General features: G+C 53.9%; 1 protein-coding gene across 1 annotated transcript; it reads left to right on the top strand.

Annotated features, from left to right (window-relative positions):
• Positions 1-5,042: 5,042 nt before the first annotated feature.
• DNAL4 (dynein axonemal light chain 4) lies at positions 5,043-14,468 on the top strand. Its single transcript, XM_079775676.1, has 4 exons — positions 5,043-5,103; positions 10,985-11,189; positions 12,144-12,227; positions 13,393-14,468. The coding sequence occupies exons 2-4, from the start codon at positions 11,121-11,123 to the stop codon at positions 13,555-13,557; spliced, it is 318 nt and encodes a 105-aa protein (XP_079631802.1). The 5' UTR covers positions 5,043-5,103; positions 10,985-11,120; the 3' UTR covers positions 13,558-14,468.
• Positions 14,469-17,131: the final 2,663 nt, after the last annotated feature.

Below are 17,131 nucleotides of genomic sequence, written 5' to 3' on the forward strand. Positions count from 1 at the left end.
GCTCTATCCACTGAGCCAAACCAGCTAGGGCTAGATCTATTTTTATACATTGCAATCAAAGGAGAGGACATAGGTGGGTTACATGAAATCCATTAGTGATAGATTAGAGAGGTGGGAGAAAGCAAAGGGGAAAACCTCTGGGATTGGATAAAGAGTAAAATGATAGACACATACTTCTTTTACTTAGGTGGGTACAGGATAGCCAACAGTCAACAATTGACATGATAACAATAACAATGAAGGAGTTTGTGGTATCTCTTCTGGCTCCCAGGCACATTAGGTTGTGCCCCAAGGGGTCCGGAAAAAGGGAAGTTACAAGTTACTATTTCAAGGATATGTTATCATAGATGCAAAAAGACAGATAGGCTCAGCGAAGGTAAAGGTTGACCTTGTCAGTGAAGATACCAGCCTAGCACGTAACTACCCACCATAACTGCTTTTAGTTAAAGTTTCATTTCAGACCATCCTTTGTGGTGACTTTAGGTCTCTGAGTTTGCAAGACCGCCATGCAGGCCTCCCCTGAGCTTGTCAGGTTAGCATGTGGCCCCTTTCATCCACAAGGGATAGAAGATAAAAAATTCAGTATGAATATAGAAAATTTGAAAAAATGATTCACAAATTTGTCTTAACAGAGCAACTACAGAATTAGACATTCTTTTCAACTAAGTGCAAAAATTTCACCCAAACTGACCATGGTAGGTTGAATAATGGCCCCCCAAAGATGTCTACATCCTGATCCTCAGAACCTGTCACTATGTTTTGTTACATGGCCAAGGGAAATAAGGTTACAGAAGGAATTCGGAAGTACAAATTGGCAGTTATAAAATAGTCACAGGATGTCAAGCACAGCATGGGGAATAGAGTCAATAGTATTGAAATAGCTGTGCATGGTGCCAGGTGAGTAATGGAAATATCAGGAGATCACTTCACAAGTGATATAAATGTCTAACCATGGCGCTGTACTGAAACTAGTACAACATTGAATGACAACTATAATTGAAAATTTTCTAAAAATTAAGTATGAAAAAAAAAAGATTGCTAATCAGATAACCATGAGATAAGGAGATTAACCTGGGTTATCTGGATGGATCCAAAGTAGTCACGTGTCCTTAGATGTGGAAGACAGAGGGGAAGAGTCAGTGTCAGAGGGATGCGGGAAGTCTCTAGATGCTGGAAAGGGAAGGAAACACTTTCCCCTAGATCAGTGGTCAGCAAACAGCGGCTCGCGAGCCACATGCGGCTCTTTGGCCCCTTGAGTGTGGCTCTTCCACAAAATACTACGGCCTGGGCGAGTCTATTTTGAAGAAGTGGCGTTAGAAGAAGTTTAAGTTTAAAAAATTTGGCTCTCAAAAGAAATTTCAATCATTGTACTGTTGATATTTGGCTCTGTTGACTAATGAGTTTGCCGACCACTGGCCTAGATCATCAAGACGGAACTAGCCCTGGGGACACCTCGATTTTAGCCCACTGACTTCTGACTGCAGAGCTGTAAGATAATAAAGTTAGGTTGTTCCAAGTCACTGTTTTTCCAATCTCTATTACTTGCAGCTGATCCAATTGCCACTGTCAGCAATTTTAAACAGCAGGAGCAGCCTGGCCATTGTGGCTCAGTGGTTGAGCGTCGACCTATGAACCAGGAGGTTAACAGTTAGATTCCTGGTCAGGGCACATACCCGGGTTGCAGGCTCCATCCCCAGTAGGAGAAGCGCATGAAAGGATGTGGCTGGAATGTAGCCTGTCTTGGGGACTGACAAGAGTGGAGTCTGAAGAAGTAGGGTAGGACCCTATGCACCTCATTCATCCACTCACACATTCATTCATGAAACATTAACCAAGCACCTATTCTCTGCTGGATCCTGTGTGGCACTCAGGAATGTAGAGATAAATAGGACAAGGTCCTTGCTCTCAAGGAGTTCACAGGGGAAGAGAGAGAATTAAACTCAAGAACAAAACACTGGAGAAGGGCAGAGGCAGGAACATGCACCAGATGAGCTGGAGCACAGAGACTCTTCTGGTTGCAAGGTGCACAAGCTTTGACCAAAAGTGCATGGGCTCATATAGCCCAAAGGACGGAAGGGCAGAGGGAGGATGTGGACAGAGAGGATGCGTGAGCAAAGGCAGGCGGTGAAAAACAGCATGGAGCCTGTGGAGAGCCATGAGAGTTGGCATAAAAAAAAAAAAAAAAACAGGGGAAGAAGCAGCAAGGAGACAAAGCCGCCCACAGGCTACACCATGGGGTCCTTGAATGCCAGGCAACAGCATCAGATGTCCCCGGAGAGGCAATGGAGAACTGTGGAGGGAGGGAGGGAGTAGTTTGAGAGGATTGCAGTGGCGAAATTTGGGTTTTAGAAGGGTCACATTGTCTGTGGTACAGAAGATGGGCAAGACCGCAATCTAGGAGTCCCATTAGACAGTTATTGCGATAATGCAGATGGAAGGCAGGCTCTGTGCACATGCAGAGTGCCATGGACATGACCAGATGAGCTGTAATCAGGACAAAGTCAGAATTAAGAGCCAGAATTGGCAGGCTGGTGATTGGCTGGAGGTGGGTGATGGTGGGGAAAGTGTAAAGGATGAGAGTCCCTGGTTTCTGGTGGAGGCAACTGGGTGGGTGGTGGAGCCATTTACTGAGGTGGGAAATGCAGGGAGAGCAGATTGGAGGGAGGTGATCAATTCTGTTTGAGACAGATGGAGTTTGAAGGGTTTGTGGGATATTCTGGTGGAGATGACCAGGGAGCAGTTGGCTATTTAGGTTTGGAGCTCCAGTGAGAAGCCTAATATGGAGAGAGAAATACAGGAGTTATCAAAATCTAGGATATTGACAGTAGAACCATGGATGTAATCCTCAAGGGACTATACATAAGGCAGCAATTCTCAACAAGATACGCATAGGGTGGCATAACTCCTGGAGAGAGTATTTGTAATCACCGGAGAGGCTTTTCCAAAGTCCATACCCAGCTCTCAATTCCAGTAAATCCCCAGGAAGTGTGACCAAGGGAAATTCTCACTGATGAGGTGACTTAGATAGGAAGAAATCTGAGACCATTGATGAGAAACAAAGAGGGCCAAGGTGGGCACAGAATGCAGAGGAAGAAAAGCACAAGAACGTGGGTAAGGAAGAGGCTCAAGGAAATCCAGGAGAGTTAGAGGTGCCCCCAATGTTAGGATAGAGCAGTGATTCTCAATTGTGAATAGGCACAGGGTGCTTGTGAAAAATACAGATTCCTGCCCCTCACCATTCTAATGCTGTGAGACCCTGGAATCGGGCATTGAAGGCGCAGAATTTCAAGAAGATGGGTGTGGTGAACAGGCTATGCCAGCAGAGAGGATGGGTCCAGGAAGATAAAGACTAGATGGTTCTATCAGATTCTGCTCTTCAGGAGGTCACTGGTAACCATGGAAGAGAGAATTTTGGTGGCATCGTGGGAGTGGAAGCCAGATTGCAGTGGGCTGAGAAGTGGATGGGAGGTGAGAAAAAGCAGACAGCAAATGTGGACCCCTTTTAGAGAAATTTGGGTGAGAGGCGGAGGCATGCGCTTCATCCCCCTCAAAGGCCACCTCCCATCTCCTGGAGAAAGTTGGCAAAGAGACTTCGGGAAATGTGGAGGCTAAGCCAGACATTTCAGGACCCGCAGAAGGCACCAGGGAGGCCAGGTGGGAATCGGCAAGGGGCTAGCACACCTCAAGGTGCCAAGTCTCAAAGTTAACCCCACGGTGCTGTCTTCTGTCTACCGCTCCGAGTCCAGTCCACTATCTTCACCACCCAAGTGATCTTTCCACAACCCAAATCTGACCACATTGCTGCTGGCCTTGAACCCCTCCAACAGCTACTTTCCCCAACTCTCACCTCACCCCGGGGAACACCCACACCCCTGGCATTCAAAACCCTCTGGCTTTTGTGGTCCCTGCTTCACCCTGCATCTTCACCCCCACCCTCTTCACCATCCCCTCCCACGTGTACCACATTCACCCTTCACCCAGGCCACCAAGTTCCCGTGTGTGTGTTCTCCACCCTCATTAGCCTGCTGGCCATGTACAGACTCAGCCAACTCCAGCACCACCTCTCCTGAGAGTTAGTTACTCCCTCCTGGAAGAGAACCAGCCCCTCGCCCACACCTCTGCCAGAGCACAGGCAGAATGAATGATTCTGTATCCATTTTGTTGGCACAGCTGTCCCCTCAATGGACTGTGCCTTCTCTGGAACCAAGATCCTCATCTTCTTCCTCTTTAAATCCCCAGAACCTGCCCAGGGCTGAGTTCCCAGGAGGTGCCAATGAATGTGAAGTACCCACCATGAGGAAGTCAGTGTTTACATGATGGAGTACCCCACTGAACCTTTGATCCGCCAATCAAATAACTGAACATGCAGGTTCTTGTCCCTTCCATAGTTGCATTAATACTTTCAGATTAATTTTCCCTCCGAAGGGGGAAAAAGGCATGGTCTGGGCAGCTGTGTCTTTAATTAGATGTACAATGTCCCCTGAGGACTAGGACTGGCAGCTCTATGAGGGTGTGCTCCCCTGGAAAGAGCCCTCGGGTTCATTCTTTCCTTGATTCTTTCCTCTAACAAGTTACTTAGCCTCCCTGCACCTTCGTTCAGGTGGGGTTCCGAATCCTACTATCTGAAAGAATTGTGGTGAATATCAGGAGAGATATCATTGTAAAGCCCTACGTAAATAGTAGCAATTATTGGGCTTTGGAGATCCTCATAAAGTAACACCTCCGTGTCACGACGCCAACAAGTTGCATTCGTTATTCCAAATGACTAAAAGAAACTCCCAGGGCAATACTGCTCTTAAAAGTTTGTTTCTCTGAAATAAGAACTCCTGTACGTCCCGGCCTCCTCAGGCCCACTGAAGACGACTATACGTTAAGCCCCGCCTCCCTAGGCTATAAGCCACGCCCCTTTCGTTCAAACCTCTGTGTGAAGGGCCCTTCAACATTGAAGGACACTTTTCTTCACCAATAAGAAGTAAAAATGGTGTCAACGTCCGGTGAGGGGCGGGACTTCCTTGCTGTTGCTAAGACACTCTTGTTTTGCTCCCTGACAACCCTGGCGGGGGTGCGCTAGCTGCGGCCGGGCTGCAGCCCCCGCGGGAGCAGGTGAGGCCCGGGGGCTGGGCGGGCAGCCGGGTGGGGAGGGCCGGCCCGAAGGGGAGCCGGGAAGCACCGCGGGGCTGGCGGGGCCTCGCCCACCGCGGAGGCCCCACCTCAGTCTCCTCCCTGCTGGTCCCCAGCCTCAGGTCCTCCCAACCCCCATCCTCCCACTTAGCAGACCTGCGAGCTTGGTGGTGACAGATTCGCTGTCTCGCGATTCTGCAGACCGCTTCTCCCCCCCCACCCCCACCCTGCCCCCCAACTCCTCCATCAAGGCCCCGTCACCTTTCGCGCTCCTCCAGACTCCCTGACCGAACCCCGCTCCCAGAACTTTGGACACCCCCCCTCCCCATACAAGGTGTAATTCCCCCCTCTGGCGGCTGGGCCTGGGGTCGCCAGAGTCTTGGCCCGTTCCTCTTGACTTGGACAGTAGGCGACGTGCTGGGACTCCAGGCTGGTTATTTCCCTCTTTGGGCCTCAGTTTCCCCATCTGTAAACGAGAAGTTGGGCTGAATGATCTCTAAGGCCTCTTGGACTCTGACGTTCTAGGATGTGATTCTTTGGCCCACAGCAGGCTTCCCTGAGGACGTGCTTCCCGTTGGAGGAATCGGGTGTAGTTCAAAGAACTCGACAGACCTGGTTTGGGTTCCCAGTAGCAGGACCCCAGCAAGTTACGTAATCTCCCAGGGCTCGTAGAAAGTCAGGATACACAGCGCATCTCCTTTGGGGATTCTGAGGATAACATGAAGTATAAAGAGTCCAGTCCAGTCTCGATTCTGTATTGGTTACTTTCCTTCCTTTGTCTCTTCCCCACATTTTTCCCCTCGGAAGTGCCACCAGCTCCCTTAGTGTGAGCTGTCATTTCTCCATTTGACCCCCAAATCCAGATCTCCAGCTCTGCTCTTTCTCCTGGGTTTCCGTGGTTAGAGACACTTTGGGGTGGCGAGGTGTGTGTGTGTGTATGTGTTAGAGATGGATGTGTTGATTGATGTGATGGTTGGATTCAATGGCTTCTCTCCTGCCCCTGATGATCCATGACTCGGTGATTACCTACTCTTGCGGAGACACCTCCATTTGCACATCTCGCCAGCGACTTAAGTTCAGTCGCTTTAAAATCAGACTGTCCTCTCTCCCTATCCACCGGTCATACCTGACTTCCCCTGTGTCTCTCAGGGGCATCACCATCCTCCTGGGGCATCGCCCATCATTGGGCCATGACCATCCCACTCTGGCAGTTTGTCACGTGGTTTTGATTCTGCCTCAGCGGGATCTCACATCCCTTCCCTTCTGAAGCCCCCACCCTGGTTCACATCTTTGATGTCTGTCACCCGGGCCATGGCTGTCGCTTCCTAACTGTCCCTTCTTCTGGTCCTTCTTCCTGTTAACTCCATTATATGAACTGTTAACTCCATTATATGAACGAGAATAATTGCCCAAAACCACAACCAACCCCCAGGAGCCCTCCAAAGGGCTTCTCATTCCCCACTAAAAACATCCACCCTTCTGAAGCCCGGGTTTTAGGGCCCTTCTGCACGTCCACAGCCTCACCCCCCTTTTCCCCGCCTTCTTTCTCCCTTCTCCTTGCCAGCTTCTGCCCTCCAGCCACGTGGGCCTGTTGGACTTTCACAGAAAACGCTTGGAGCTTTCTGCTCTGACATCACCGTGTTTGTTCCCCTTGCTTTCCGGAAGCTCTTGTCCACCTGTCGGGATTCCTACTGCCTTTTAGGGTCTGACTCAAAGGCTGCTCCTGCCCTCCAGTTTTTCTTGCTGTCCTCTCCCTGGCCACCTGGCATTCTCCTCTTCCCTCTAGCTCGGCTTCTGTCTTGTGGCACTTACGCTCTCTGTCCTGAGCCCGTTAGTTCCTTGTGTATGTGTGTTGGTCTCTCAGGAGGTAAGCTTGAAAACAGGGACTGTCTCTTGCTTAAAATGGAGTCGTTGGAAAAGCATAAGCTTGAGGTCATATATACTTGATCGAATCCTAGCTCCTCTATTAATTAGCCAAGTGGAATGTCACTTTCCTTTTCTCAGCCTGCACGGTCATCAGAAAAGTAGGGATAATAGCGCCCGTCTGACAGTTGGGGGGCAGGGGTGGTGGTTCTGAGACCCTGTATACAGAGCACCCATCCTGTTGCCTTGCTTAAGGTCAGTACTCAGTAAGTATTACGGATTAAATTTGGTATGTCCTCTCCCTTCCCAGGGGGCAAATGAAATACGATTTAATTACAATTTAGATATTTGTTGTTGTTCTGCGTGTGCCAGACACTGGACTTGGTGCTCTGGAGCATCTACACCAGAATAGATAGTCTTTCAGCCCCTGGTGATGGTCTGGACTCCTGATGCACTGCTAAGTCATGACTGGTTGTGAGATGTCACCAGTAATGAGCTATTGTGAATGGCGTTTTAGCCCAGCCGGTGTAGCTCTGTGGTTGAGCGTTGACCTATGAACCAGGAAGTCCCGGTTCAATTCCCGGTCAAGGCAGCTGATCAATGATTCTCATCATTGATGTTTCTATCTCTCTCTCCCTCTCCCTTCCTCTCCGAAGTTAATAAAAATATATTTTTTAAAAATTATTTTTAAATAAGGCCTTTTGGTTAAGATGAAGCATAGGTATCTGCTCTTACCAGTTCATCGTCTGATATGTCCTCTCTCCGAGGACAACATATTTTTTAAAAGTGCTAACTTCTACTTCTTTCTATGATGTCATTCTTAGTCTTTTATGTTCAACTCTGTTCTCTTGGGTGGGGAAGGGGAGGTGGGAGCTGGGTAACCCACTGTCTGTGGTCAGTAGGCAGCTGTTCTCGGGCAGAGCCAATAGCTGCGGCGGTTATGACTTTGGGTTGTACTCTGTATCTTGACCAGAATGTTTGTGATTTCATCCCAGTCTGTACCACGTGAGTCCGTGTTATTACATCATGTTACACATAAAGAATGCGTCTTGATCGAGCACGCAGAGGGGCCCTTGGCTGAAGAGGAGCGATAAGGGCAGGAGAGAGAGCAAGGCTGCCTCTGGCCTTGGGCGGGCCCTGGACGGGTCCAGCTTTGGTACCCAGCAGGTTCAAGTACGCCGGCCATGGGCACACTTACATCATTAACGGGCTCTCTCTTAGGTCTGATGGGCCTCTCTGGCCTGGAGCTGTCCGGTGCACACGCGTTTGCATGGAAGATGGATCAGGTTATTAAAACCTCTAGTTCTATTTTTGGCAGCATCCTTTCAGCAGGGTTTTGAATCGTGTCTGAATGACTGTAGCTATACTCAAACGGTACAGCATCATAGAAAATTCTCCTGCCTTTCTCTACTTGGAAGCACCATCTGTAACTTGCTTTTCCTTCTTTAACTCTCATCCCTTTGGTACCTGTAGTGGTTATGAAAGCTATTTGCCGTCATGTTCTTTAGTAAACGTGGTTGAATCATGTTGGCAAAGTCCTGGCTACTGTCACACGGGTAGGAAGAGCCGTGCGAGGATACAGTTCAGAGCTTTAACATTTCTGAGTGCGCGTGCATGTCCTTGGCGCCTGCGCAGCCTTCCGAAGCTGGGATGGTCCTGTTTCACAGGGGAGCAGACCCCGCTCCGGTGAAATCACTTGCCCACGGCTGCAAAGCAGGGCAGAGGGAAGGAGTCATTTCAGTTACAGAACTGCTGTTCCAGCCCAAAGGCTCCGCCTCCTGGTCCGGCACCTTCTCTGCTGTGCAGGATGCTGACCCTCCCCCTCCCCCTCACCCCCAACTCCCAATGGCTTTTCCCCTTTGTTCTTGAAGAATAGGCTTTGTGACCCTTCCCAAGTCTATTTCATCGGGATTTCGGATGCTGAAGGGTCCCAGTTGTCACCCTGCCTGCCCGCAGGACAGGCGTGTGCACAGCGGCCTCCAATGCCCTTTCCGGCCCGCCATGCTGGCACTTTAGCCCGAGGATGAATTGACTCAAACTGAAATATTTAGGTGGAAGATGTGTTAGCAGCTGCTTCAGCATTTTAAGTGGTTCCCCCTTGAAAAATCTCGGGAGGTAAACAAGCCTTAAAGCCCTTATCCTTTGATCATCAGTGTCGCCGCCACCTGCCGTCACCCCCTTGGTAGTGTGGAGGCGGAAGCGATAAAGTGGCCTGTAATAGAGCGAGAGGGACAGGATGGGATTGGGGATGGGCCGTAGGTTAATGAGCGGAAGACAAAGGGATTCACTGGATTTTGTGACAGAAGAAGCACGAGCCGAAAGTACAATGAGTTGTGCTTGCTAACTTGCCAACTTTTATGTAGAGCCAAACAAAAACTACGAATATCTGAATGGTGCAAGTGCCCAGGATTGGTAAGAGGAGCCATCTGCCCACTGAGGAGTCAGAAAATGCCAGTGTGGTGGGATGCTGGAATTGGTGCCAGGCTGGGGGAGCCGACCAAGTGGAATGGCGCTGAGGGCGTCTGAGGCATATGGGGGGGGGGGGGGGGGACACAGTCAGAAAAGCGCACGGTACGCTCAGTGCTCGGCCAAACAAGGGCAAGTTAGCGTCCGAACAGCAGACACGGAGAGGGAAGATCCAACGTTATCTCCCGCTGGAACCCGAGAGCCGCGCACTGGGGTCAGTGCTGTGGGTGCCTACTGCGTGCCAGTGCTGTGAGAAGGCCTGAGGAGGGTCAGGAGTGCCCACGCCAGAGACGGCCCAGACTCGCCCCAGCTCTGCTGCTCGCTGGCGGTGCCCTCCGGTCAGCTGCGTAGCGGCCCGGGCCTCTGTTGGTGCAGGACCGGACTCTTGGGGTGTTGCAGCACTTTGAACGCTGGAAACCTGTTAAATGGCACCCTTCGTTACCTGTTCGTTACTACGCTAGGCATCTTGGGGGTTCGGTGGCTATGCCATGAGCATAACTTCGTTCGGAAATGTCTGAAATGTTGGAATAACGTGTCTGTACTGTATTTGTTTGAAATGGACGTTAAAAAGGGTTTAACAACATGAGCACAGCCAGAAAAGGGCACTTATTTATAGTAGCACTTCTTCTGAGTTAAAAAAAAAAAAAGTCTTTGAGTTATCGGATAAATATAAAGAGAAACACCGGGATGTCCAGCAATGCCCCTGTCATTTAGGATCCAGGCCCATCTCTTTAGGAAAAGCCCATCTGTAATTAGATAACTAGACGCGAAAAGGAAAAAACCTGTGCCTGTGTCTCCGGCTTTATAGCTTCCCGGTCACGGCCACGTGCATTCTCTGATTCCCCAGGAGCCAGAGGGAGGCAGGACAGTGCACGGATGCCGGCCACGTGCCTGGCACTGTGCTCGTTGCTTACGGACGTCGTCTCATTTGGTTCTCATAACAAATGAGCGGGACGCTGACTGCCCTCGTGTAACTGAGGAGGAGTCTGAGGCCGAGGCCAGCCGGGGGTGCAGTAGAAGCAGCACTAACGCCCAGGCCTCCAACCCCTGGGCCAGCCAGCCAGGACATGGCGGGGGAGAGAGCCTGGCATGCCAAGAGGAAATGGAACCTGTTCCATTCCTTCCGCAGGCCAGGGACCTAAGGAGGAGGCCCTCGCTTTCCCATAAGCCCAGGATTGCCGATCGTGACCCGATCCTAACTGTTTCATCACGTCTGCTGAGAAATAGGACCACGTTGGCCGTGGGCATGCAGGGCTCTGTCTGTTCATTGCTGGCTCCAGCGCCATCGTCGGCCTGGCCCGCGTTCAGTGTTTGTCTTGAGAACGGCGGTGTGGGCTGTGGCACCGCACCATGTGCTCCTCGCCAGGTCCCAGCATCTCGTGGTGACTCATCGCCCGTCTGCAGACTTGCTGGCCATTTGGAAGCGGATGCGGAGGAGTGACGACTGGGGGGTGTCAGGTTGTCGCTGAGGCTTTGCTAATTGGCGATGCGTGGTTTTAAAGCCAACTCTCCCTGGTCTCCCTGTTTTCCGCAGCACCCCGGATAAGACGTTTTCTGCTCCCATCAAGCTGGCAGGGCCTGCGTCCTGAGTCTCCTGGGTGTGTCCTAACTGCCCGTCTCGGCACCTCCTGAAAGCCCCCCTCGCCTCCAGTGGTCACGGTGGAAGGATCATGGGAGAAGCAGAAGGGAAGAAAGATGAGGCTGATTATAAACGCCTGCAGACCTTCCCTCTGGTCAGGGTAAGCCCCAGGGAGGGAGGCAGGGGGCCAGCAGGGCCCACGCAGCCTCGGAGGGAGGCAAGAGGCAGTGGGGGAAGGTGAGAGGGCTTAGCTGGCTCAGAACTAGAGATTTAGAAGTCAGCGGTCATTCATTCATTCACTCATTCACTCATTCATTCAACAAGTATTTATTTAGGCCACCCTGCATATCCTGGGCTGTTCTAGGCTGTGGATGTAGTTGTGAACCAGACAGACGAAGGCCTGGCCCACAGGAAGGAAAGGTTTAAACAACGTAGTTTCCGTTCCTGAGTGAGGGGAGGGGAGGGTTATGGGGAAAGGCGGGTTGTCTTTTTGACATTGGAGTGAGGTCGTCAAGTAGGCAGTTGGATGTAGGAGTCTGGAGCCGAAAGAGAGATTAAAACTGGGGATGAAATTGTGGGACCCACCCCGCCCCAAATATAAGAAGTAAATCCTCGGAACAGGCTGGGGCCCCTGGAGAGCAGAGAGCGAAGAGGAGGAGAGGGTGGAGCCAAGCCCGGGGCCCCCAGCGCTGGGACTGGGAGGGGATCCCGCCAAGTGGACTGAGAAGCGCAGCCCAGAGGCAGGGAGAAGCCAGGAGCCGCGAGGCCGCGCTGTCCCCGGCTCCGGGGTGAGGGCTGCGGTGTCCGAGGGCGGCAGCCCGTGAACCGTTTTCTGAGCCGGATTCACTCCTGCCTGGGCGGCCGCCTCCCACGTCTGTTGGCTGCAGGGGGTGCGACGAGGCCTCCAGAAGGCAGAAGTGAAGGCAGAAGGGCCTGGGCCTTGGAGCCACGTGGCTCAGCTGAGGCCGTGCCCCCAGTTCCCAGCTGTGCGCCCCAGTCAGGAGGTGCCAGGGCACTCACCCAGCGTCCGTGCCGAGAGCCTGGGACAGAGAGGCCAGCCCGAACCCAGGCCGCGGCTGAGCCCTCTCTGTTTGTCCCCCTGCCCTGTCTCTAGCACTCGGACATGCCAGAGGAGATGCGAGTGGAGACCATGGAGCTGTGTGTCACGGCCTGTGAGAAATTCTCCAACAACAACGAGGTATTGCCATTGGTGCAGGCGCCTCTCCTACCTTTGGTGACCCCGTGGGTGAATCAAGTACCCCCGTCGGCACAGCCAGCTCCAGAGGGTCCTGCGGGACAGGCTAGAGCATGTGTAGCCGGGGAAGGGCGGTGAGGGCAGAGGCCGGTGCCGTCTGTGGGCACTATTCTGGCGGTCACGCCCAGCCCTTGAGGGAGAAAAGCCAGAGGGGTCCTGGTGACGCCCCTGCCCCTGCCCTGTCTCAGGGGGGCTGCTGGATAGGGCACCTGCCCTGGGCTCCATGCCAGGGGAGAACAGGCCCGCCCAGGCATTCATTCGCATATCCATTCATCCATTCAGAGACGTTAGACCCATCTCCGTGCCGGCACTGTCTAGGGCATCCACACGGGACTGCTGTTATCAGTCGCTACAGGTGCTGAGAGAGAGCAGTCGGTGTCATGGCAGCTGGCGGGGAGGCAGACCCTGGCCAATGAGGGCCGGGGCTCTGGGCCAGCCAGCCCCCAGCTGAAATCCCACCTCCAGCCCTTCCTAGCTCCTTCACCTTGGATGAGCCATTTCTCATCTCTGAGCCGTTCTAGTCTAGAACTGGGCAGTGGTGAGGACCAAGTGCTCACATGGCACCTGGCCCTGCGGCGGGTGCTGCTGGTGCCCGGCAGGTGCCCGCACCTGGGACTTGTCCCACAGAGCCTGGGCCTCGCCCTCCCCTAGACCCCTGCTTGAGAGAGTGAGCACAGGAGGAGGGACGCAGTCCAGCTCCTCTTCTGGGAGCCGTGAACCCTTCAGGGAACAGCCTTTGTGTCCCACAGGTAACCCGACGCCTCGCAGTGACGATAATTTCCTGTGCAGTCAGCCTCCAGGGCGCTCTGGGCCTATGACTCACAGTTCTGAGAACAGCCTGGTACTGACCCAGAAACAGCTGACCAGGACTCTGTGTCCAGCCTGGGGCCTGCTCTGCCCCCTCGGCCATCTTCCTGACGGGGAGGGAGGTCCGGGCTGCCCTGCGTGGTGACCTGGCGGGAGGGGGCCTGCGGCACCGTGGTGGTTCCGGGGCAGGACAGCAGGGCCAGGAGGCAGGCCTTCTCCTGCCACGACTTCGCTTCCCACAGAGGGAGCCGACGTGTGCGCTGCCCCTCCCACCCCTCTAACGCGCGCCCCCTCGTTCCAGAGTGCCGCCAAGATGATCAAAGAGACGATGGACAAGAAGTTCGGCTCCTCCTGGCACGTGGTGATCGGCGAGGGCTTCGGGTTTGAGATCACACATGAGGTGAAGAACCTCCTGTACCTGTACTTCGGGGGGACGCTGGCCGTGTGCGTCTGGAAGTGCTCCTGACACTGTCCCTCCCCTGCCCCTCCTCCGGATGGGGCGCAGCCCCAGGCAGGGCCGAGTTTTCTGAAGGAGAGCGTGGGGTCTGTCTGTTGTCCTGTGTACCCGTGTCCTGAGCCAGGCCCCATGTGTGAACTTAGCGACATCTCTGTCCCCGGGCTCCCAGCCATCTCACTCTGAGTGCCAGGGTGTGAGGGCAGCAGGCCGTGGTCTCCATGCAGGGAGGCCGGGCACGTGACAGGGTGGGAGCGGGGGGAGGTGGACGTCTCCCGCGGGGACATGCAGCCCCACGTCTCTCGGGGCTACCCCCTCACATCCGGAGCCCCCTGCCTTCCACCCAGGGCCGCTGGCACGTGACCCCTGCCCTTGTCTTTATGGACCGTATGCAAATGGCCCCAGGAAGGAGCCTCCCTTCCAGGGGCACCGGCAGCTTCTCTCCTCGTCCTCCGTCCTCCGGGGAAGTGGGGACTCCCCAGAAGCCCCTTCCCCGAGCTTACCCCCGGCTGAGCGACCACTGCATCTCACGGGCCAACAGCTCCACAGCCCGTTTCGGCCTGCGGACCAAGCAGCCTTCCCCGCCCCCTGCCCCCCAGCCGCCAGGCTTCGTCAACCTTTTCCACTCCCCCAGCGTGCAGCTGGGAGCCCGCGGCGAGGGCGTGGGAACTGCTGCCCGGCAGTTTGAGTGTCACTGAGCCTCGGCGAGCCTCCTGGGCCAGGAGTGCCCTCGCCTCGGCCGTCTCAGCAGGGAACCTGGCCTGCCAGCTACTCTCATCAGGGACCGCATGCTGATTTGTACTTCTTCTCTCTGCTGGGTTTTCTAGATTCTTTTTGAGTGTGGGGAGAGTGTTTTAGTAGAAGGATGAATCCTATTTTACATAGCGGTCTTATTTATACAAATGTCTTGGTTTTTACAATTAAAATGGTCAAAAACTGACTCCGTCTACAGCCTCTCGAGGTTGGGGGGAGACGTGTTCAGGATCCTCAGAGTGTGGTGTATCCCAGGCACCAAGAGGCGACTGGCCAGACAGCGAGGCTGTGGAGCCCTGTGCCCAGGCACAGCCCCTGGCCCTGCCCAGTCCCTCTGGTGTTCGGGCTGAGTGCAGTTGGATGGGGCCATGGGGACACTGACTGGGATGCCCTTGGTGGCCAGACTGAGCTCCTATCAAGATGTTTTCAGTCTCACGTGATTTAATTCAGTTCAAAGATGTTTATCCCACAGCTATCGAGTGCCAGGCCCCAGGGGTGCGGATGCCAAGATGGAAAAGCCACAGAGCTCGCCCTCTGTGAGCTCACAGCCAGTCAGGAAGGAAACTAAACCCAGTCACCCAACCGAATGGAAACTGACGGGATAGAAGTTAGGACAGGGCATTCTGGGAGGAGGAAGGACAGGCTGCACACCCAGCCTAGGGAGTAGGGAGGGCCTGTGGCAGGTGAGGCCTCAAGCCACCTCCTTCCCTCCCTTCCACTCTCCCCGCCCCCCCAAAAAAAGAAGGGGGGGGTATCCGCAAGTGATGATTAGCAAAAAAAAAAAAAAAAAAAAAAAGTGTAGCCACGAGCCAATGCCCTGTTTTCCTTTTGTTCTCATCCGGTATTTAAAGCAACCACCTCCACTGCCAGCTGCTCTCTTTCATCCTTAGAAAGGCGGGGGTGAGGGCGGGGTGGGGGTGGGCGTGAACCTGAGGCAGATGATCTGAACTGGTATTAATAATATTCTCAAACTATTGGGTGCCTCCGTGTGCCAGGCACTTCACTGAGCCTTTTGCTTACATCACTCTGTGGGGAGACCAGTATCCCCCTTTGTTCAGACGAGGGGTTGTGGCCCAGAACCCAGCTCTACACCCTCTCCAGGGTCAGCCTGCCAGCTGGGACAAGCCACTTACTTGCTCCTCCATCATCTCAGTTTCTTCAGCTGCAAAACAAGGTTCAAAGCTCCTGCCCTGTCTCCTTCCCAAGGTTACTATAGGGCACTGGGGAGGTGGTGGCCACAAATGTGGAAGTGCTTTAACGTGGATGGATAGATGATGGACAGATAAATGGGTGATGGGTGGGTAGATGGATGATGGATGGGTGGGGTGGGTGGATGAATGGATGATGGACTGATGGATGGGTAAATGATGGACGGACAGATGGATGGGTAGGTAGATGATGGACAGATGGATGGATGGATGGGTAGATAGATGAGGGACAGACAGGTGGGTGGATGGATGGATGATGGATGGATGGATAGATAGAAGATGGACAGACGGATGGCTGGTGAATGGATGGATGGATGGATGGATGGATGGATGGATGGAAGTCTTTTCTAGGAAGCTACGAACATGAGGGTACATGAAGCAGGCACTCCTCTTTTCCCCCATCTCTCGCTGAATGCTGCATACACCATTGGGCCCTGGAATGGCTGGAGACGGCCAGTCCCTGCCATTCCACAGTGTTCCCTACCCACTGTGACCTTGGCCACAAACCCAGCTAATGTGGTGAGCGCTGAGCTCCCATAGGCTGGGGGTGTCAGGGAGAGGCCTCGATGCCCAGATTGCCCGGAGGGCATCTCGAAAGAAGTGACATTTGAGCTGGGCCTGAAAGGGATTTCCTTAGGCCCCAGGGAAGTGAGGAGGGGTCAGGGCGTAGCAGCCAAAGGAGCTGTGGGCGGGGAGTGGGCAGAGCTGAGGCTGGGGCTGGGTGGGGCATACTCATGCTGCCAACCAGCGGCAGGGAGCCCTGGAGGCTCCTGGCAGAATTCGATGCCATAGAACCAGGAACACAAGTCTCCTTTCCCGGCATGGAGGGCTGATGGGAGACAGCCAAGGGCCAGTCGCCTGCTCTGCTGGTCAAGCATGAGCCGGACTGTGAGCTGGGGTGCAGGCACCAGGGAGCCGCCTCCTAACCCACCTCCCCACACACATCTTTTCATATATATATAGATTTCAGAGAGGGAGGGAGAGGGAGAGAGAGAAAAACATCAATGATGAGAGAGTCATTGATCAGCTGCCTTCTGCACGTCTCCCACTGGGGATTGAGCTCACAACCCAGGTATGTGCCCTGACTGGGAATCGAACCATGACCTCCTGGTGCATAGGTCAACACTCAGCCACTGAGCCACGCCGGCTGGGCCCCACCCACATCTTGCTCACCCAACAGTAACCAGGAGGACCACGATGCTCCCAGGTAACCCCTGCCACGTAGTTTGCCCACTGCCCCAGGATAAAGCCCAGTTTCTCACCCGCCTGCCAGGCCCAGCCTGGCCTCTGCCTCTCAGCAAGGCCCGCTGCCTGGGCATCCAGGGCCAGCCCTGACCCTTGAGACAGGAGTCCCAGGGTCAGCAAGGGCCAAGCAAGTGGGCAGAGCTGCCAAGCCAGACCCCTGGACACCTGCCCCACTGAGAACACTTCCCCATGGGCATGCGCTGTACACCAGCGTGACCCCTGGGCCCACCCTGATGGAGGAGGATCGTGGCCTTGGGTCTGGCCAACACCACCACGAATCCCATACCCCAGCCCTGCTCTCCTGGCCCCATGTCTGCCTTGCAGTCCAGAAGTCCGGGGAACCCAGGCAAAGCTAATCGTGACCCCAAAATGACAGGACC

Source organism: Cnephaeus nilssonii, assembly GCF_951640355.1.
Source record: "Cnephaeus nilssonii genome assembly, chromosome: 6".
NCBI lineage: Eukaryota > Metazoa > Chordata > Mammalia > Chiroptera > Vespertilionidae > Cnephaeus > Cnephaeus nilssonii.